Here is a 22476-nt window from a genome sequence, read left to right as displayed (position 1 = left end):
ATAGGTCTGTAGCAATTTGGGTCAAGAGTGTCACCTCCTTTGAAGAGGGGGATGACAGCAGCTGCTTTCCAATCTATGGGAATCTCAGACGACACAAAAGAGAGGTTGAACAGGCTAGTAATAGGGGTTGCAATAATTTCGGCAGATAATTTTAGAAAGAAAGGGTCCAGATTGTCAAGCCCAGCTGATTTGTAGGGGTCCAGATTTTGCAGCTCTTTCAGAACATCAGCTGAATGGATTTGGGAGAAGGAGAAATGGGGGAGGCTTGGGCGAGTAGCTGTGGGGGGTGCAGTGCTGTTGAATGCAGTAGGGGTAGTTAGGTGGAAAGCATGGCCAGCCGTAGAAAAATGCTTGTTGAAATTCTCAATTATAGTGGGCTTATCGGTGGTGACAGAGTTTCCTATCCTCAGTGCAGTGGGCAGTTGGGAGGAGGTGTTCTTATTCTCCATGGACTTTACAATGTCCCAGAACTTTTTAGAGTTGGAGTTGCACGAAGCGAATTTCTGTTTGAAAAAGCTAGCCTTGGCGTTTCTAACTGCCTGTGTGTATTGGTTTCTAACTTCCCTAAAAAGTTGCATATCGCGGGGGCAGTTCGATGCTAATGCAGAACGCCACAGGATATTTTTGTGTTGGTTAAGGGCAGTCAGGTCTGGGGAGAACCAAGGGCTATATCTGTTCCTGGTTCTAAATTTCTTGAAAGGGGCATGCTTATTTAAGATGGAGAGGAAGGCATTTTTTCAAAAATAACCAGGCATCCTCTACTGACGGGATGAGGTCAATATCCTTCCAGGATACCAGGGCCAGGTCGATTAGAAAGGCTTGCTCGTTGAAATGTTTCAGGGAGCGTTTGACAGTGATGAGTGGAGGTCGTTTGACCGCTGACCCATTACGGGTGCAGGCAATGAGGCAGTGATCGCTGAGATCTTGGTTGAAAACAGCAGAGGTGTATTTAGAGGGCACGTTGGTTAGGATGATATCTATGAGGGTGCCAGTGTTTGCGGCTTTGGGGTTGTACCTGGTGGGTTCATTAATAATTTGTGTGAGATTGAGGGCATCAAGCTTGGATTGTAGGATGGCTGGGGTGTTAAGCATGTCCCAGTTTAGGTCACCTAGTAGCACGAGCTCTGAAGATAGATGGGGGGCAATCAGTTCACATATGGTGTCCAGAGCACAACTAGGGGCCGAGGGGGGTCTATAGCAGGCGGCAACGGTGAGAGACTTGTTTTTGGAGAGGTGGATTTTTAAAAGTAGAAGTTCAAATTGTTTGGGTACAGACCTGGATAGCAGGACAGAACTCTGCAGGCTATCTCTGCAGTAGATTGCAACACCGCCCCCTTTGGTCATTCTATCTTGTCTGAAAACGTTGTAGTTAGGGATGAAGATTTCAGAGTTTTTGGTGGACTTCCTCAGCCAAGATTCAGACACAGCTAGGACATCCGGGTTGGCAGAGTGTGCTAAAGCTGTGAATAAAACAAACTTAGGGAGGAGGCTTCTAATGTTAACATGCATGAAACCAAGGTTATTACGGTTACAGAAGTCATCAAAAGAGAGCGCCTGGGGAGTAGGAGTGGAGCCAGGCACTGCAGGGCCTGGATTCACCTCTACATCCCCAGAGGAGCAGAGAAGAATAAGTATGAGGGTACGGCTAAAAGCTATAAGAATTGGTCGTCTGTGACGTCCAGAATAGAGAGAAAAAGGAGCAGGTTTCTGGGGGCGATAAAATAGCTTCAATGTATAATGTACAGACAAACGTATGGTGGGATGTGAGTACAGAGGAGGTAAACCTAGGCATTTAGTGATTATGAGAGAGATATTGTCTCTAGAAACATCATTGAAACCAGAAGATGTCATAGCATGTGTGGGTGGAGGAACTGAGAGGTTGGATAAGGTATAATGAGCAGGGCTAGAGGCTCTACAGTGAAATAAGCCAATAAACACTAACCAGAACAGCAATGGAGAAGGCATATTGACATTAAGGAGAGGCATGCTTAGCCGAGTGATCAAAGGGTCCAGTGAGATTCAGACAGCTAGCCGGGCCATAGGTAGCAAGCTGGTGGAAGATGGGAGGGAGGTCTGTTTTTAGCCACCTCGTGCGTTTCCGTCTGTGGGTTAGTGGGGTTCCGTGTGGAAGGGGGGACCAGTCCAAGTTGGCAAAATAGTTAGTTATAGTGGCCCAAGAAAAGTGTCCGATAGACCTATTCAGATCGCAGCCGAAAAGACAGCTAACGATTAGCGGGCCGCAGATGGGCGATCAGGTTACGTCGCGACGGAGGGGCCAGTTGGATAACTCCCTCGGGCAGATAACGTCGGTGGTCCAGTCGTGAAGACCCGATGGGGCTCCGCATCGGCAGTAAAACGGGTCAGGATAGGTGAGTTGTAGCCCAGGAGACACTTCAGCTGGCTAGCTCAGGAATAGCCCAGGAGTGGCTGACGGAACTCTTCAGCTGGCTAGCTGGCTAGCTCCGTAATAGTATAGTAGCTAGGTCTGTGCTGGTTGGCCTATTTGTGTAAATAGCTTCGTTTCTGTCTTCCGCTTAGTGTGTTAGGTCGTTTTATATTGGATTGTGGGTAGAGGTTTTCGACATTGGGTTTGGGGGCTGGGGAGGAGTGGTGTGTGATTGTCTAAGATGCTCATTCTTTTTGGTGGAATTGTGAGTGACTATGAATCCTCTGGTTGTATTTAAATGTTTGGTAGTGTAGGGCACGCTAATGTGCGTACTATGTTGTGGTTTGTCTGAGTGGCAGCATTCCTGTACCATACTAACCTTTCCTCCCTTCCTGTTCTTCAGGTGTCCCTCCTCTCCTGGAATCCCAACATCTGCTGAGTCATCAGTAGTGAGTCAGGGTGTCATGGCCACCGGGCCCAGGACACGCAGAGATCACCCCTCATAGTACTTCCCCCAGCCAGCCACCTGCAGACACACACACACACACACACACACACACACACACACACACACACACACACACACACACACACACACACATACATACACACAGGAGGAAGCACAGGGGTGGCAATGATGACCACATCACATATGAACGGTCATGTGACTGAGTCAGACGGTGGAGGAAGTGGAGGAGGCGAGTCGAACCAGGAGGAGCCCCAGCAGTGGCACAGGGAGATGGCAGTGGACTGCCCAGGGGACCTGGGTGCTCGTACCCTGCCTGTGCGGCGCTCTGCCCAGCTGGAGAGGATCCGTCAGCACCAAGAGGACTTGAGGAGGAGGAGGGAGGAGGAGGGCAGGAACAGACAGGAGCTAGATCTTAATGCTTCCATACGGCTCAAGAAGCTATCTCAGAACCCCAAGGTGGGCATCGATAACCCCACCTTCGACCCCATTGAAGGCCCCGTAGGGCCCATGGGACTTCCGCCCAACCTGGGGGCCCCTACTCTACTGGGTGAGTAGGACTGAGTATGACAATACTCTTAACAAAGCCATACAATATAATAGTGTTCTATTAAGTTGTGATTCTGAACAGAATAGTTATTTGGCGTTAGCATTGAGCACTAGCAAGAATAAAGTGCTAACAAGCAAGTGGCTGTCTCGTGCTGAAATCAAATGGCAAACATTTTGCTCTGAAAACAAGGTGAAGAAAGTGCCATTTTGCTTAAGACAATCCTTTCAGATTTATAGGAGTGGATGTGGGGGTAGGGTCGGTTTGGAATTCAGTATAGGCCTCTAGCTGTCTGTAGCTTTCCCTCAGACTCTTAACCCAAGTTCACTTTTCCTGTTCCAGGTAGGCTTATGAATGAGACCAAACACACACACACACACACACACACAGCAGTCTATAGGCCTGTAGTCAGTGCATTCTTCTTCTAAAGCTCTCTGAGGGAGTCCTACTTCACTCCCACTTAATTCTCTAATGATCGGGAGGCTGGGGTCTGAGAAAGACTGAGGGAGGAAAGTAGGGAGTGAGAGCAGGAAGGAGGTGGTACGTGAGGAGGGAGGGAAGAGGTGTGTGTGTGTGTGGTAGCAGCATTCCTCGGGGGGGGGGGGGGGTTAATTAAAAACTCTGTTACATAACATTCTGACCCAGGCTGCAATTGCTGCTCTCTGGCCCTCCATTTTCTGCCCTAGTTTTTTTCTTTTTCTGCCCCATCTCCTGTCTTTCGACTGCCCTACCACTCCTCCTGCCAAGTTAACAATGCATTGAAATGATACCTATCATGTAGCCTAGGCCTAGCCTAAGAAAACAATATGTAGGACAGAAGGTACCCAGTGAAGTCAATGGCGCGTGACAGTAGATCCTCCATCAGATGAGACGTCTAGCCTCCCACTTAGATACTCCCTTTTACACACACGCAGACCGTCTCCTTATTTTGGTCTTAGTTAGACTGGACAGATATGTCTAAGAGAGGGGTCTGGATTTGAGAGGGCTGGTAAGATTTAAGAATATGATGATTATTTTGGAGTTGTATCACTGATATAAATATCCTGTCTTGACCATAGTCCCTGTATGAGTTCACTGTAATTCTTTCCTGAATCTGAGCATTTGTCTCTGGCTGTTGTGTAATGTATTTGTATGGTTGATCTGTCTGTACGGTATATGTATGCCTGATTCTCCCTGCATACAGAGTTGGAGGAGCTGCTGATGTCCCTAAAGCAGGTGCAGCACTGCCTGTCTGACACCCAGAGCCAGGAGGACGTGGAGCTGGTGCTGCAGCTGGTCCAGAAGACTGACTTCCAGAAGGCTTTCAACATCCACAACGCTGTGGCCCAGCACATGAACAGGCCCAGCCCGCCCTTCCCACACACAGACCGCGCTCAGGGCCTGGCACAAGAGGTGAGTCCTGCTCTGGAGTCCGTTTGGGGTGTTAAGGTTAGCTGATCATAGAGCTGTGCTTACAGAGCTGACCCAGCAGCACATGAACCGACCCAGCCCGCCCTTCACCACACACTGCCCTTAGGGCCTGGTCCAGGAGGTGAGACCCAGATGCTGATATCAAGTCAGTTTGCAGTATTACTATGTAATAGTTTAGTGTAGGGCTTGCGAAGGGTAAACTGCTCCTAGATCTGTGCCTACAGATGTGACCCCGAAAAGGAACTGGCTCAGGAGGAAAGAGGAAGACTCCGTTAGACACTGATCCAGAGTGTTTTCTTCAACATGGTTAAGGGTAGGATTTGTGGAGGAGTACGCTGATCGTAGGATCTGTTGGGCAACGTCGACCCGGAGCATACTGAGTAGGGCTAGGGAAGAGGATGTGGGCTGAGCGTCGAATAATACGGAATAATGCTCCTGTATACCCACTTCCAAATCAACCCTTCCCTCCACTGGTCTTAGGCCCATTTCAGACTGCGTGGGAACTAGAATAGAAGGAAATGGGAGGGGGACATCAAACTTGATGCCAAGCAACAGGCCAAAAATTGAGGACTGAGGAGGGTCTGTGTGACACAATGACAGGAATACGCGCACAAAGGCACGCACATAAACAGACACACTGAAACACGCATGCACACAAACACCCACCCACACACACAAGCGATCAAGTACGACTTGTAGGAGTTGTGGAAAATGTTGCCGAAATTAGGTAGCCGACTAGCCTTGAAGTTGATGTTCAGCAGAGTTTGTGCAGTGTAAGAAGTTTTTAATGGGCAGAAACCACCACATGACTTTTTGTATGTTTTGTCCACTAATGACACTTGATTGAGGAGAGATCCTCTTTGCCTGGAATCGCTGTAGTGTGAAGAAGTGTTAATGAGGCTCAATAATAAACTTGTTTATTGTTGTTTCCCTGTTCTCTCATTCTGCCCCAGCAGCACAGAACAGCTCTTGTACTCAAGCCCCATCATTAGAGCCCAGACGTAGAACTGAAACTCACTGACCTGGACAAGACAGGACACTCACAATAGGGCGTCTCTCTCTCTGAGGCTGCTGCCTGCACCATTATAGACTCACTGACAGCAGTCAGAGCCACCACTGTTTTATTCATTAGGCACCAAACGAGAGAAAATGGGCTTAAACGGGGTCGGAATACCAGAATTTGCCCCACGTGTGTGTGTGTGCATGTTTGTTTGTGTGTGTTTATGCATGTGGACAGAATACATTGTCCTATAATATACATACCTTTCCCATGCCAAATGGACCCTATTCCAAGATCAACTCGGGCCTTTTTTAAACAGGAAAGGTAGAGGTGTTTCAGCCTTGAATGTTGTGCCCTCAGTATGTAGGGAGTTTTCTATTGGCCAGCCCTTATGTGGACCATGTCACCATTGTGTACCTTACGGTAGAGTCACAAGGCGCCTTCCTCAGCTAAGGTGACGCAACCACCAATGGGCGAACTCTTCCGCTTCACGCTGGGTTCATATAGCCAAAACAAAGCGTCCCGGTGGTCAAGAAAAATGATGTCCACGAATTGCTCGGCGCTGAAGTTGGTCTCCACCGCCAAGCTCACGCAGCGTTGCTGCTCAATGAACAAAGGAATGTTTGGTGGAAAAGAGGCGAGTGTTGAGTTATGCTAATTAACACATCTACATGGTAGCTGTGAATTGCAGGCTATTACCAAGTGCCAGGTGCTAGAAGCCATATTAGCCAAGCCATTAGCCCAAACAAAGACCTATGTTTCAAAGTTGATACATGTTCATCACAGGAGATTGGTGAGGGGAGAACGGCTCATAGTAATGGACAGAAAGGAGCAAATGGAATGGTATTGAACACCTGGAAACCGTGTGTTTGATACCATTCCACGCCAACCATTACCACGAGCCCATTCTCCCCAATTTAGGTGCCACCAACCTCCTGTGACGTGCATCCAGGTATACTGATGTGGGGGGAGTCAACTTATTTTAATTACATTATTTCAAATGTTTTAATAAGTGTGCTCCATTTGAAGTAGAAATCAAAAACAAACGTCATTACATGAAACAAAATGTTAAATCATTTGAGACTACAGGAAATAGGCTGACTGCTATGTTTAACAACTGCAGTAATGGTTGCTTTGGTTATAAACAGCCTTGTGGCTATTGTAGTCTTTACTGTGGGGGGAAAAAAACGAATCTCTAAAGTTGTCCCAGGTGAGGCAGGCAGCATGCGAGGGAGGGGCAACTGTGCAGGCGCCTTACCACAACACCATAGTGGGATTAGCATATGTCTGGAGGAGACCACTTCAGTGAAGAGGGTTTTTTTCCCCCCATGGGGCCACCCTGGTATAACCCCACCTCCATAAACTTAGTGTTAGACCCCCCCTGCCTTGAATGGATTAACCTGGTCCCAGTGACGTCAGCTCCAGAGGGATTCTGGGTTGACTGAGTCGTGTTCATTAGGCACCAATTAGAAGAAAATGTATTGAAACATGGAAGGACTATCTGGACTTGTCATTGCAAAGCGTTTTAAAATGTGTTCTGTTGCGTGCCCTAATGAACACAACCAAAGCTGAACCTGGGCCCAAGGCCATCTCACTGGTTACTCTAACATGGTCTGCGGCTGGGGCCGTTCTAAAGCACTTTGAAGGCCCGTCAGCACCCCACAAGGAAAAAGTTAAAACCAGTCAAGAAAATATTTTAACACAAACCCTATGTATGCCATCTAGTCTGGGGAACAAAATAATTGTTGCTGTTGAATCAAGGTGGGAAGAATCATGACAGATTGTCCTCCCTTCCGACCTTCCTGTGTAGATGCTGCTGTCCTCTGTTTTGATCAGTTTCTTTGATCTGAGAGAACGGGTGTAAATCATCAGATGTGTTTTCAAGTTGACGGTGTGTCCTATCCCTGCTCCTCTTTCTTATACTTCCTGTGTTCTGGTGTGTCCTCCAGGTCCAGTCTATGGTTCATAACAGCCAACACAAGGAGGGCTTGGAGCTCAACACCCTGCTCTCTTCCCCACATGTCCAGGTGAGGCCTCCATCCATTCCTACTGTCTATTTCGGTGTCTCAGTTTAACCTGTGTCTCTCTGCGCCACTTTAATGTCTAACCTGTGTCTCTCTGCGTATAACCTGTGTCAGGTGTAACGTGCATCTCTGTTTAACCTGTCCCAGTGTAACATCTGTCTCTCTCCCAGTATAACCTTTTATCATCCTGGATCTCAGGGCTGGGGTTCTTCAGGTCAGGACTGTGTTGGTTCAGCTGTGATCAACTATTGGCTACATCTCTTGGCAGAAGCCGGGCCAAAGGCCTGATCTCGCTCTCTTTAACTCTCACACGTGGATGAGTGACCTGATTTCTCTGTCTGTCCCCAACATCTGCAATGGTGATGCTGCTCCTCTGAGACACCAGGGCATGTTCAATAGGGAGGGAACGTTTGAAACAGATTGAAAGGGGAAGTGTACTACCTGAATGTTTTGCTACAGTGTGCCCTGCGGAACACAACCCACACAGTAGGAGGTGAGGATAGAGGAGAAGGAATGGTTGGGGGTGGGGGTTCCCCTGTATTGTTTTGAGGGTTGCCATAGAGGTAGACCTAGTGAGGTAACTAACCAGGCATTTCTCCCCAGGGGAGTGGAAAATGATTTACCTGCTGTCCCTCAGGGAAAATTATGGCTGTTAGTCTGTTACTACTTACTGAAATGAAAGTTTATTTTGTAATGTTTGTCTTCCTTCCACCAGAACTAGAACAGCAGGGGGCTCTGGAAGTAATAACGACAGTACTGTTAGACACAGATGCTTGCGTCCATGGATCTACCTGTCGTGTGTGCGTTTTCAAGTGTCTAAAAGTTAACCCAGTAAGGCTGACGAACCTTATGTCCCCTGTCCCTCCACAGGCGGTGCTTCTGGCCCATGACTGTGTTGCAGAGCAGGAGATGCAGCTGGAGCCCCTGACCCCAGATGACCACTGTGAAACTCTCACCCAGTGGGGAGGGGAGACCGTCAAGATAGTCTGCATCGAGAAGGCCAGGGACATCCCACTGGTGAGAGAGACCCCTTTAAAACACACTGTCATGAATCAACATAGGAGTAGTTACAGACTGTCTGAAAAGTGTACAAGCTGTTAAAGCCTTGATTCCCTCTTTTGTTTCCTCAATTTCTCGCCCCTCTCTCTCAAAGCTTATTGGAGAAGAGGTTTCAAGGTCCCTCCTTTCGGATCTCCTCCAATGAGCTTTGAGAGTGTGGCAAGGAATCGAGGACGGGAGGAATCAAGAATTTGGCCGCTTGTACACTTTTCAGACAGAACCAACATCGCTCTCCTCTACCTAAAAAAGTTGAAACCCTCCTGTATCTGCACCGTCACTAACCTCTGTTCTCCACTGTCTGTGTGGCAGGGCGCGACGGTGCGTAACGACATGGACAGCGTGATAATAAGCCGCATCGTGAAGGGTGGGGCGGCGGAGCGCAGCGGGCTGCTCCATGAAGGAGACGAGGTTCTGGAGATCAACGGAGTGGAGATCCGAGGGAAGGACGTCAACGAGGTCTTCGACATCCTGGCCGACATGCACGGCAACCTGACCTTCATCCTCATCCCCAGCCCACAGACCAAACCCCCGCCCATCAAGGAGACTGTGGTAAGTACAGACACACCTTCATCCAAGAACCCTCCCTCACCTCTCCTCTCAGCCCCTGGGCTGGGATGTCTGTCTATCTGAAGCAATCACACTGTTCCCGGGTTCCAATGGCTCAGTGGGTTGCAGACAGGGTTGGGTAGGTTACTTTCAAAATGTAATCCGCTACAGTTACTAGTTACCTGTTCAAAATTGTAATTGGTTACTTTTAGATTACGTTCCCCCTAAGACATTTTAAGAAGACAAAAATATATGTTACCAATTGAACGACATCTATTGCAGGATAAATCAATGTTAAAGTTTACATAGCTGGCCATATATGGATGTAAAATTTTACTTTATGGGTGGTTATGTAGACTTCTTCTAACCCATCGCTTTCTACTACATATAATAATATGATTAAGTTCTATCAGAATTCCAGTCATTCCAGTAAATGTTATACCCCTTGATCTTCAAGAATTGGACTTGGAAATATCGAAGTATAGATTACCCAAATTGTTTTACCTGAGCATAACCCAGAAATGGATGCAAGGACTGACCACCCATGATATCAAAATGATTGTTTTAACCATGTTATGAGGCTTTACAGTGTTTGTTTACATTTACCATGTTTATAAACATTGGGGTAAAACAAGTTTATTTTGGGTTCTCATAGAGTGTGACAGAACTTAGCTCATCAGGCATTTCTAAGTTATATTCTTCAAGAATCAATAGATATACACTACCGTTCAAAAGTTTGGGTTCACTTAGAAATGTCCTTGTTTTTGAAAGAAAAGCACTTTTTTGTCAATTTTTAAAATGACATCAAATTGATCAGAAATACAGTGTAGACATTGTTAATGTTGTAAATGACTTATAGCTTTATGAAATATCTACATGGGAGTACAGAGGCTCATTATCAGCAACCATCACTCCTGTGTTCCAATGGCACGTTGTGTTAGCTAATCCAAGTTCATCATTTTAAAAGGCTAATTGATCATTAGAAAACCCTTCTGCAGTTATGTTAGCACAGCTGAAAGCTGTTTTGATTAAAGAAGCAATTAAACTGGCCTTCTTTAGACTAGTTGAGTATCTGGAGCATCAGCATTTGTGGGTTGAACTACAGGCTCAAAAGGGCCAGAAACAAAGACCTTTCTTCTGAAACTCGTCAATCTATTCTTGTTCTGAGAAATGAAGGCTATTCCATGTGAGAAATTACCAAGAAACTGAAGATCTCGTACAGCGTTGTGTACTACTCCCTTCACAGAACAGCGCAAACTGTCTAACCAGAATAGAAAGAGGAATGGAAGGCCCCGGTGCACAACTGAGCAAGAGGACAAGTATATTAGAGTGTCTAGTTTGAGAAACAGACGCCTCACAAGTCCTCAACTGGCAGCTTCATTAAATAGTACCCGCAAAACACCAGTCTTAACATCAACAGTGAAGAGGTGACTCTGGGATGCTGGCCTTCTAGGCAGAGTTCCTCTGTCCAGTGTGTGTGTGTTCTTTTGCCCATCTTAATCTTTTATTTTTATTGGCCAGTCTGAAATGCTGCTTTTTCTTTGCAGCTCTGCCTAGAAGGCCAGCATCCCGGAGTCGCCTCTTCACTGTTGACGTTGAGACTGGTGTTTGCGGGTACTATTTAATGAAGCTGCTAGTTGAGGACTTGTGAGGCATCTCTTTCTAAAACTAGACACGCTAATATACTTGTGCTCTTGCTCAGTTGTGCACTGGGGCCTCCCACTCTTTCTATTCTGGTTAGAGCCAGTTTGCGCTGATGGTTGCTGATAATGGACCTCTGTACGCCTATGTAGATATTTCATTCCAAATCAGCCATTTCCAGCTACAATAGTCATTTAAAACATTAACAATGTCTACACTGTATTTGTGATCAATTTGATGTTATTTTAATGGACAGAAAATGTGCTTTTCTTTCAAATACAAGAACATTTCTAAGTGACCCCAAACTTTTGAATGTGTGTGTGTGTGTGTGTGTGTGTGTGTGTGTGTGTGTGTGAATTTGTTTTCCTCCTGTGTTTGTAAACATTGTAAATGTAAACAAACACTGTATAGCCTCATAACATGGTCAAAACAATGTGTGTGTCCGAAAATGGATGTAGCACCTACAAATTGCCACATTTTTAATTCCATCAAAAGTGTGCGAGTTTGAGCATGTGTCCATTAGGCCTATGGATTCTTTTTTTATCAGCATGAATTAAATGAGCAATAAAAGGCCCATTTTATTCCATGGGCTTGGATCTGCGCTATGCAGCTGTTACAAGAGTGCATTTTCACTGGCTCTCCACTGGTTTCAAGGACAATGATTGATAGGCAGCTTAAACTTCTTGAATTCAACCATTATTGGGTTCAAATACACATAGATTTGTGAACAGCCATCCACAACAATCACAATCCGTAAGGCGCAAATAGCTAAATGAGAGAGCTGCGTTGTGATTCACATCAATGCACTATGTAGATATTAATAATAAGTGAGCCTACACCACTCCTGTCATCTTTACCTCCAAGTGTTTATTCAAGTTGGATATTCTTTGGATGCCGACAGCAGTTGCACCATTGGAAGACAGCATGGACTGTAGCCTACAAAAGCCTATTCCTGCTCTTTTTCCGAGATCCATCAAACACATTTGGTGTGTCACCATAGTGGCCTCTGATTTGTGGTCAGACTAGCTCAGCTGTAACAAACTTAAACTTGCAAAAAAAATTCCAATGCTGATTTGAATGTCATTGAACAAAAGTGTGATTTTATTTTTTGTATATTTTATTTTTTTGCAAACATCCTTTCTGAATTTAAATGGTATCTAGTTTTTGTAATCTGAGTACAATATATTTGCTTGCAACGTAACAGATTACAGTTACCGGGGTTTTTTTTGTAATCCATTACAAGTAACGAATTACATGCAATCCGTTACTCCCCAACCCTGGTTGCAGAGCATGGTGCTTTTTAATTTAATTCTATAATATACAGTGCAAGCTACTAGAAAACCAAGGTCATGTTTTGTTTCCTCTATTCCACCAGGTCCATGTGAAGGCTCACTTTGACTACGACCCGTCTGATGACCCGTACGTGCCGTGCAGGGAGCTGGGCCTGTGCTTCCAGAAAGGAGACATCCTCCACATCATCAGCCAGGATGACCCCAACTGGTGGCAGGCCTACAGGGACGGAGACGAGGACAACCAGCCCCTGGCCGGGCTAGTACCAGGTACACTACCTCACAATAGGGCTCAACAACAGTGGGCAAGTACCAGGTCATATATGCAGATTATCAGACCTCACAATGCCTGGAGAACTGTTAACCATCTCTCCCTCTCTGTGAATGCAGGCAAGAGCTTCCAGCAGCAGAGGGAGGCCATGAAGCAGACCATAGAAGAGGATAAAGAGCCTGAGAAGTCAGGAAAGCTGTGGTGTGCTAAGAAGAACAAGAAGAAGAGGAAGAAGCTCCTTTACAACTCCAAGCAGAACGACGGTAAGGCCAGCCCATACCAGCAGGGTGGTAGAGGGCTGTAGCAGAGATGTAGGCAGGCTGGTGTAGAACGACCCGGCCCGTATTCCCACATCGTCTGAGTAAGAGTTTTTTGGTTCTGGAATGTTTCGACTTTGCTTGTTTTAATGGACTTTTCCCACACACTTTCCTTGTCATCACACTATTGATTGTTACTCGAATTTCATATCCCAGAGTTACAGAAAGATCACTGATTTTAGCCAGCGTTCGCCTAGAGACAATGTACTGTGAAAGTTAGCATTATTACTTTATGGGCTGTAGTTGGCATGACCCCAAGATAGAGTAGAAGAAATGACAAGAACAGGGGAGTTGGTGCCTTCAGAAAGTATTCACAACCCTTAACTTTTTCCACATTTTGTTGTTACAGCCTCAATTTAAAATGGATTCAATTTAGATTTTTGTCACTGGCCTACACAATACCTCATAATGTCAAAGTGGAATGATGTTTATTTTTGTATTTTTTTTTTTACAAATTAATCAAAAACGAAAAGCTGAAACGTCTTGCGTGTATTCAACCCCTTTTGTTATCGCAAGCTTAAGTAAGTTCGGGAAATACAATTTGCTTTACAAATCGCATAAGTTGCATGGACTCACTCTGTGTGCAATAATGGTGTTTAATGTGATTTTTGAATGACTACCTCTTCTCTGTACCCCACACATACAATTATCTGTAACGTCCCTCAATCGAGCAGTGAATTTCAACCACAGATTCAACCACAAAGACCAGGGAGGTTTTCCAATGCCTTGCAAAGAAGGGCACCTATTGGTAGATAGTCAACATCTGCTTTTTTATTTATACCTATCACTTTGAGCATGGTGAAGTTATTATTACACTTTGGATGGTGTATCAATACACCCAGTCACTACAAAGATACAGGTGTCCTTCCTAACTCAGTTGCCGGAGAGGAAGGAAACCGCTCAGGGATTTCACCATGAGGCCAATGGTGACTTTAAAACAGTTACAGAGTTTAATGGATGTGATAGGAGAAAACAGAGGATGGATCAACAACATTGTAGTTACTCCACAATACTAACCTAATTGACAAGTGAAAGTAAAAATATTCCAAAACATGCATCCTGTTTGCAACAAGGCACTAAAGTAATACTGCAAAAAAATGTGCCAAAGCAATGAACTTTTTATCATGAATACAAAGTGTTTGGGGCAAATCCAATACAGCACATTACTGAATACCACTCTCCATATTTTCAAGGATAGTGGTGGCTCCATCATGTTATAGTTTAAAAAATCCTAAATTCAGCAAAAAAAGAAACGTCCTCTCACTGTCAAGTGCATTTATTTTCAGCAAACTTAACGTGTAAATATTTGTATGAACATAACAAGATTCAACAATTGAGACATAAACTGAATAAGTTCCATAGACATGTGACTAACAGAAATGAAATAATGTGTCCCTGAACAAAGGGGGGGTCAAAATCAAAATTAACTGTCAGTATCTGGTGCGGCCACCAGCTGCATTAAGTACTGCAGTGCATCTCCTCATGGACTGCACCAGATTTGCCCGTTCTTGCTGTGAGATGTTACCCCACTCTTCCACCAAGGCACCTGCAAGATCAGACATTTCTGGGGGGAATGGCCCTGCCCTCACCCTCCGATCCAACAGGTCCCAGACGTGCTCAATTGGATTGAGATCCGTGCTCTTCGCTGACCATGGCAGAACACTGACATTCCTGTCTTGCAGGAAATCACGCACAGAACGAGCAGTATGGCTGGTGGCATTGTCATGCTGGAGGGTCATGTCAGGATGAGCCTGCAGGAAGGGTACCATATGAGGGAAGAGGATGTCTTCCCTGTAATGCACAGTGTTGAGATTGCCTGCAATGACAACAAGCTCAGTCCGATGATGCTGTGACACACCGCCCCAGACCATGACGGACCCTCCACCTCCAAATCGATCCCGCTCCAGAGTACAGGCCTCAGTGTAACGCTCATTCCTCCGACGATAAACGCGAATCCGACCATCATCCTTGGTGAGACAAAACCGCGACTCGTCAGCGAAGAGCTCTTTTTGCCAGTCCTGCCTGGTCCAGCGACGGTGGGTTTGTGCCCATAGGCGACGTTGTTGCCGGTGATGTCTGGTAAGGACCTGCCTTACAACAGGCCTACAAGCCCTCAGTCCAGCCTCTCTCAGCCTATTGCGGACAGTCTGAGCACTGATGGAGATATTGTGCGTTCGTCTTAGGCGTCTCACAGTACGGACATTGCAATTGATTTCCCTGGCCGCATCTGCAGTCCTCATGCCTCCTTGCAGCATACCAAATGCACATTCACGCAGATGAGCAGGGACCCTGGGTATCTTTCGGTTGGTGTTTTTCCAGAGTCAGTAGAAAGGCCTCTTTGTCCTAAGTTTTCATAACTGTCACCGTAATTGCCTACCGTCTGTAAGCTGTTAGTGTCTTAACGACCGTTCCACAGGTGCATGTTCATTAATTGTTTATTGTTCATTGAACAAGCATGGGAAACAGTGTTTAAACCCTTTACAATGACGATCTGTGAAGTTAATTTGTAAAAATCGAAATATCTTTGAAAGACAGGGTTCTGAAAAAGGGACACTTCTTTTTTTTTTTGCTGAGTTTAGAGGAAAATCTGGTTCAGTCTTCATCTACTAGTGTCTGGTGGACAGCATTCACCTTTCAGCAGGACAGTAACCTTAAACACAAGGCCAAATCTACACTGGAGTTGCTTACCAAGAAGACAATGTTCCTGTAAAGAGGGGCTGAGTTAGATGTTCAAGTAGATTTAAGTTAAAACTATGTATGGCAAGACCTGAAAATGGTTGTCTAGCAATGATCAACAACCAATTTGTTGTACGTATGTAAATGAGATTTCTATATTTAATTTTCTATAAATTAGCATTTTCACTTTGTAATTATGGGGTGTTGTGTGTAGATGGGTAATCCATTTTCAATTCAGGCTGTAACATCAAAATATGTAATTAGTCAAGGTATGAATACTTTCTGAAGGCACTGTATGTCGATGTTTCAGTTAACTTCTCTGGACAAGGTGGGACGTGACCGTCCCACACTATTCAACAGCCAGTGAAATAGCATGGCGCGAAATGCAAAACAGCAAAAATATCATAATTTCAATTTCTCAAACACTCAACTATTTTACACCATTTTAAAGATACACTTCTCCTTAATGTAATCACATTGTCCGATTTCAAAAAGGCTTTACAGCCAAAGCAAAACATTAGATTGTTAGGAGAGTACATAGACAAAAATAACCACACAGCCATTTTCCAAGCAAGGATATATGTCACAAAAACCCAAAACACAGCTAAATGAAGCACTAACCTTTGATGATCTTCATCAGATGACACTCCTAGGACATCATGTTACACAATACATGTATGTTTTGTTCGATAAAGTTCATATTTATATCCAAAAACAGCATTTTACATTGGTGCGTGATGTTCAGATAATGTATTCCCACCAAAACTGCTGGTGAATGACCACATCAATTTACAAAAATACTCATCATAAATGTTGACAAAATACATAACAATTATTTTAAGAATTATAGATACAGTACTCCATTATGCAACCGCTGTGTCAGATTTTAAAATAGCTTTTTTTTCAATATTCTGAGTACATAGCTCGCCATCAAAGCAAGCTATACAGACATCCGCCAAGTTCTGGGGTCACCTAAACTCAGAATTAGTATTATAAATATTCTCTTACCTTTGCTGATCTTCGTCAGAATGCACTCCCAGGACTGCTACTTCCACAAGAAATGTTGTTTTTGTTCGAAATAATCCATATTTATGTCCAAATACCTCCGTTTTGTTCGTGCGTACAGAGCACTATCCAAAGGCATAACGCCGAGCGCAGTACCAGAGACAAAGTCAAAATGTTCCATTACCGTTCTTGGAAGCATGTCAAACGTTGTTTAAAATCAATCTTTATGGTATTTTTTACGTACAAATGCGATAATATTCCAACCGGACAATAGCAAATTCATTCAAGAAGAAAAAGAAGGAACGGCGCGCTCGCGGGATCGCGCATCCTCAATCCCTTTGTCCCCAAGGCAGTCCACTGATTGACTGAGCTCCTTTTCTCTGCCCGGTTACAGGAGACGGATGAAAACACTTTCTGAAGGCTTTTGACAGCCAATGGAAGCCTTAGGAAGTGCAACGTGACCCCACAGACACTGTAGTTTCGATAGGGATTAGAAAGAAGAACTACAATTCTCAGATCTCCCACTTCCTGGTTGAATTTTTCTCGGGTTTTTGCCTGCCATATGAGTTATGTTATACTCACAGACACCATTCAGAGTGTTTTCTATCCAAATCTACTAATAATATGCATATTCTAGTTTCTGGGCCAGAGTAGTAACCAGTTTAATTTGGGTACGTTTTTCATCCGGCCTTGAAAATACTGCCCCCTATACTTAAGAAGTTAAAGGCCTTTCTCAGTCTCCAAGTCTCTCTCGATCCAACAATATGAATGCCGATTGATATGAAACTAAAACCGTCTGTCTCTGCTCCTCCCCAGACTATGACAACGAGGAGATCCTGACCTATGAGGAGATGGCGCTCTACCACCAGCCAGCCAATCGCAAGCGGCCCATTGCTCTGATTGGTCCTCCCAACTGTGGGCAGAATGAGCTGAGACAGAGACTGCTGTCCAGCGAGCCAGACAGATTTGGGGGAGCTGTCCCACGTAAGTGTGTTTGTGTGAATTCCTGTGTGCATTTTCAAGGGTTAACTTTCCCCTTGAACTGCACAACTCGGTGCTTAGTATTACTCAAGACATATAGAATTTGGTTCATGAGAATTGTCATTTTTGTTAATTCCAGACATTTTTCAAGGTTTTGCGGCCATTGTCTGTTCCCCCTTCCCCTGTCCTGTTAATTTTTTTAAAATTAAAAGCAATACAAATGTTGATAAAAATGTGGGTTTATTCCAGACACGACACGGAACAGGCGTGATGTGGAGGTGAGTGGGAGGGACTACCACTTCGTCTCTCGCCAGGCCTTTGACATGGATGCCACCGCGGGGAAGTTCATCGAGTCGGGAGAGTTTGAGAAGAACCTGTACGGAACCAGTACCGACTCTGTCCGTCAACTCATCAACACGGGCAAGATCTGTCTGCTCTGTCTGCACACACAGGTGAGGAGGGGGGGAGTAGAGAGACGGAGGGAGGGGGAGAGGGAGGGAGAGAGGGCAAAGGCCTGTCTTCTGTGTCGGCACACCCAGGTGAGGTAAGGAGGGGGTGAGAGAGTTCAGAGGGAGGTGAGAGCAACAGGGAAAAGAAGAGGATAAAGGCGTCTGCATGCTTCCCAGCCGAAACAGTTCGGACTAGTTGTTCAGGCACACAAAATATTTTCTTGAGGAAGCCGGGAAATCGGCAGCCGAAGTCTACGCCCCTTCATCGGTGATTGGTCAACAGTAGGGATTCTTCAATATCTTAAATTGTTTCTGACTATTTAGAGGAAGTGTGTACTGGCTACAGTATCTCAAAATGGACAAGTGGTACTATTGCAGCTTTTTTTTTTTTTTTTTTTTCAAGCGTAGGTCTTTTTAAGGGAGTATGCGAGCATACGCGCTCTAGCCAAACTGAAGCATGCTGATGCCTTAAGAGAGCATAAAATGTCTGTTACTGCTGTCTGACTGTAAGTCCCCCCCTTTCTCTCTCTCTCCCCCTTCCTTCCTTCTCTCTCCTTTCTCTCGCTATAGTCACTGAAGATTCTGCGTAACTCTGATCTGAAGCCTTACATAATCTTCATCGCTCCTCCCTCCCAAGAACGGTTGCGAGCCCTCCTGGCCAAGGAGAGCAAGAACCCAAAGGTAGTCATTTTAACACATCACAATCTGTTTTCTCAGATTTTTTAGTAAGGTTCATCTAATAAGCCTTAGTAAAGTTAACTCCCTTGTGTAGTGAAACATGCTCTGTGTTCCATTGCTTATCCACCTACCCTTTCTCTACCTAAGCCGGAGGAGCTGCGAGACATCATCGAGAAGGCCCGTGAGATGGAGCAGAACTTTGGCCACCTGTTTGATGCAGCCATTGTGAACACAGACCAGGACAAGGCATATCAGGAGCTGCTGAGGCTCATAAACAAACTGGACACTGAGCCACAGTGGGTCCCCTCCTCCTGGCTACGTTGAAGGAGCAATATAACACAGACACAACACTAACCTGACACAGCACTCACTGGTTCAATGAAGAGCTAGAGCTACCCTGGATCATGGACAATAGTTACCCGGGGGGGAAGACCATTATTAGCTGAAAATTAGCCTTGACTCCTTCTCCAACCAGAATCACAGTATGAGACTAGTGGAAGATCCTCAATCAACACTCAAGCTGAAGATTAAATAAAACACTTAATGCTTATCACTACATGTGATACTGAACTGAGTCGAGCTCTTCCCTTCTGAGACTGCCTGGGAAAATGAATTATTGTCTTATTATTGCTCTGATTATTTGTCCTTTTTTCGTTGCTGGATTTCTCTTCACTAAATTAACTTTTCACATTCCAGAGAAGTATGTAAAGACTTGGCACTTGGTGGCAGAAATAGAATTAGTGCTTCTATTCTGCTTTTGATAACTATTTATAATTGTAAATATATTCTATTTTTAAGAAGCTTTCGATAATAAGAACCCATAGCTTCTATCTATGGCAGGGATGGGCAACTTTGATAGGGGTTGGGGCCCACAAAAAATCTTAACTCATCACGAGGGGCTGCAGTGGCTTGCGGGTCTGCGTACCCACATCCATACCCAGACATGCAGTCAGAGCTTGCCTTAGCCTTTTGGGGGCCCCCCTACTTTGCGAGCAAAAAAAATGTTTTTGGGGGAAGGGGGCAGTGAATGACTCCTACACAAAACTATAGACACACACACTGGTTGTTGTACCCTTGCTGTTTCCTTGACCCCGTGTGTGAGGTCAGGTGTGTGTTTGTTCAGTAATGTATCATCACGGATGTGATTTGCTCACCTAATGAAACCATCTCTGAGGTGATAACATCCCGGTGTAGGACTATGGGTCCTGATCAGTTATTTACTATATAGGGAATAGGGTGCCATTGGGATGCAGTCATGATCTCTGCATCTGGCCTTTATCCTCTAAACTATAGCAGCCCTGCTTTCAAATATTTGGATCATTGAAAATACTTAAGCTGTGCTTGATTGAACTGTCCTGGCACAAAGGAACCAATAGAATTATTCCAGAACGGTAATCCCAAACTGGCACTCCAGGTCGGCAAAAAGCAAAACCTTAAAGTATTTTAAAGATTTCAAATGCTATTTGAACTCTGGTCTGCACTACAGCACAGTATGATGCTGGAGGTTCATCTGAATGGTGTTTTCACATTAATTAGACAATCTGATCTGAGAGATGGTGAAGAGCCACTTTCTCCTACTTACCTTATACTCTTTTCACACTATCATGCCAACCAAAACTGGACTGTGCTGGCTCTGATATTTTCACATTTTCCTTTCCAGTAACTATGGTGGATCGTAACCAGGCCAGTGCAGTACAGCTTGGCTCAGTAGTGTGAAAAGGGTACTGGAGGATAAACCAGTCATAACACTACACCCCTTACCTCTACCCAAGCACTACGAGTCATCGCTAAATAGAAAACGGGTCTGTCCCGAATCACAGGATTTAAACCAACAGTGATGATATTGAAGAAAGATTATTAGAGGTGTTTTGAAGTTATGACACTAAAATCTTGAGGGGTAACTTTATCTATGTCTTCATTTTCTCGATCTCAGTATTCATCATGCACACTTCCTGTGCTAATCTTTAGGATTGTGACCATAGAAATTGAATTATATTTCTATAAGTGTAACCAGCAGTATTCTATTCATGGAAAACACTAAGGAACATCTGAGCACCGCTGTCTGTGGAATTCTCTTAATCAATACTTCATAAATGCTTTGTTTGAAATCGATGCATTTTATAATTCACTTAAATGCATTATAAATTATCCAACTATGCTGTATTTTAATCCAGTAGTTTTCACCACATGTGACATCTTAAATGTGTGATTTTTATTATTTGTCAATGATTTTTCAAAGCTGTTATTGAAATGTTTGTTCTACTTTTTGATATGGGTCTGTGAAATTAACTCGACCGAACCGAAAAATAGTTGTATGTTTTTGCATCTGGTGTTTCCATGATCATAGGTTTCAGCTCACCCTTGATTATAATATGCTGACTTTATGTGATTGTCTTCATGCGTGTGTGTGTGTATGCACAGAGAGAGACAGGACTGTCACTGTAATGCAGGCAAGTATTATCTCTAGTAGACACAATGGGAAATGGTCTCAGCAAAACTGTTTCACATATTTTTATTTTTGGTTATTGATGATAATCATGGTGTATCTAGATACTTTTGATATATTGGTAATGTTAAAGATAGATTTAAGTACAGAGTAATGCACCTGTAGAATGATGACTCGACCACCTATCCATCCCTCCGTTTTTGGATCTGAAACTCCAGGAACCGCTCAGTGCTAGCCTGATCCCAGATCAGTTTTTTTTTACTCAGCTCCTCTGACGATTTGTCATGTTTGCCATAGAAGTTGGCTACATAGGGCCGTATTTAGTTTCTCAGAGTAGAAGTGCTGATTTAGGATCAGGTCATCCCTATTCATTGTTATTATTATCAAAAAGGGAAAAATTATCTTAGATCAGCACTCCTATTCTGAGACTGAGAATGGTGGCCATTGAGATCTGGGACCAGTCTAGTTCAGAATGTCTATCCCTTTTTAGTATGCACAGTACACACCTTGTGTAGATTTGAGCCGTTAACTGGAAGTAGAACTAATCGATGTAAAGTTACTGTATTATTAAAAATCACTTTCTTTAGATCTGTTTTTGTATGAATTATTCAAGTGGATTAAATACCAGATTGATAGAAGTAGAGGCGGGTTCTTTTATTTCTTCAGCACTGTTTAAAGAGCTGCTGTAGAAATGATGGGAATGTGTGATGATGCCAAGAGGTACTGCTTCACAGACTACAGAGATTGTGGGGTCAGAGTTGATTGACACTAAAATATAGATAAGATAACGGAACTTGAGTGAGATTGAAACCTTTTTCATTGTATGATAATGTCCTCCTTTAAAAGATCTGACAGGGATATTAAAACATTTGACACATTCATTTGTATTTTAAAGCAAGGTGGAGCCATTAACCTTAAATTACTTTTCTTGAACTAAGGCCAGTCTCCTCAGACTTGGCGGCGGCAGCATCAAGTGTAGTCAACAGCCACTCCTTTAGTGCATACCACATACTCTTCCCCCTAATTTTCATGACATGTAAGTGGTCAACTCAACACATAAAAGTGTACAAAACATTCCATTCCATGTGCTTTCCATGACATAGACTGACCCGGTGAATCCAAGTGAAAGCTATGATCCCTTATTGATATCAGTGTAGATGAAGTGGAGTAGATGGGTTTTTAAGCCTTGAGACAATTGAGACATAGATTGTGTATGTGTGCCATTTGAGGGTGAATGGGCAAGACAACATTTAAGTGTCTTTGAACGGGGTATGGTAGTAGGTGC

The 22476-nt window shown here is 44.3% G+C and overlaps 1 protein-coding gene across 2 annotated transcripts in view; it reads left to right on the top strand.

Moving 5' to 3' along the window:
• The window catches only part of LOC106602535 (protein PALS1), a 60721-nt gene extending 38944 nt beyond the window's left edge, over window positions 1-21777 (top strand). For both annotated transcript variants that reach the window (XM_014195210.3, XM_014195217.3), the window contains 11 exons: window positions 2790-3402; window positions 4583-4791; window positions 7759-7836; window positions 8704-8850; window positions 9202-9441; window positions 12455-12638; window positions 12759-12902; window positions 17454-17621; window positions 17868-18070; window positions 18638-18748; window positions 18893-21777. In XM_014195210.3, the coding sequence (XP_014050685.2) occupies window positions 3021-3402; window positions 4583-4791; window positions 7759-7836; window positions 8704-8850; window positions 9202-9441; window positions 12455-12638; window positions 12759-12902; window positions 17454-17621; window positions 17868-18070; window positions 18638-18748; window positions 18893-19069 (2043 nt within the window). In that variant the 5' untranslated portion in view covers window positions 2790-3020 and the 3' untranslated portion in view covers window positions 19070-21777. The remainder of the gene's footprint in view (window positions 1-2789; window positions 3403-4582; window positions 4792-7758; window positions 7837-8703; window positions 8851-9201; window positions 9442-12454; window positions 12639-12758; window positions 12903-17453; window positions 17622-17867; window positions 18071-18637; window positions 18749-18892) is intronic.
• The last annotated feature ends 699 nt before the right edge of the window (window positions 21778-22476 follow it).

The sequence above is a fragment of the Salmo salar genome, chromosome 01, assembly GCF_965601325.2.
Source record: "Salmo salar chromosome 01, fSalSal1, whole genome shotgun sequence".
Lineage (NCBI taxonomy): Eukaryota > Metazoa > Chordata > Actinopteri > Salmoniformes > Salmonidae > Salmo > Salmo salar.
The sequence above is the reverse complement of the archived record's forward strand: the minus strand, read 5'-3'. Positions and strand labels throughout refer to the sequence as shown.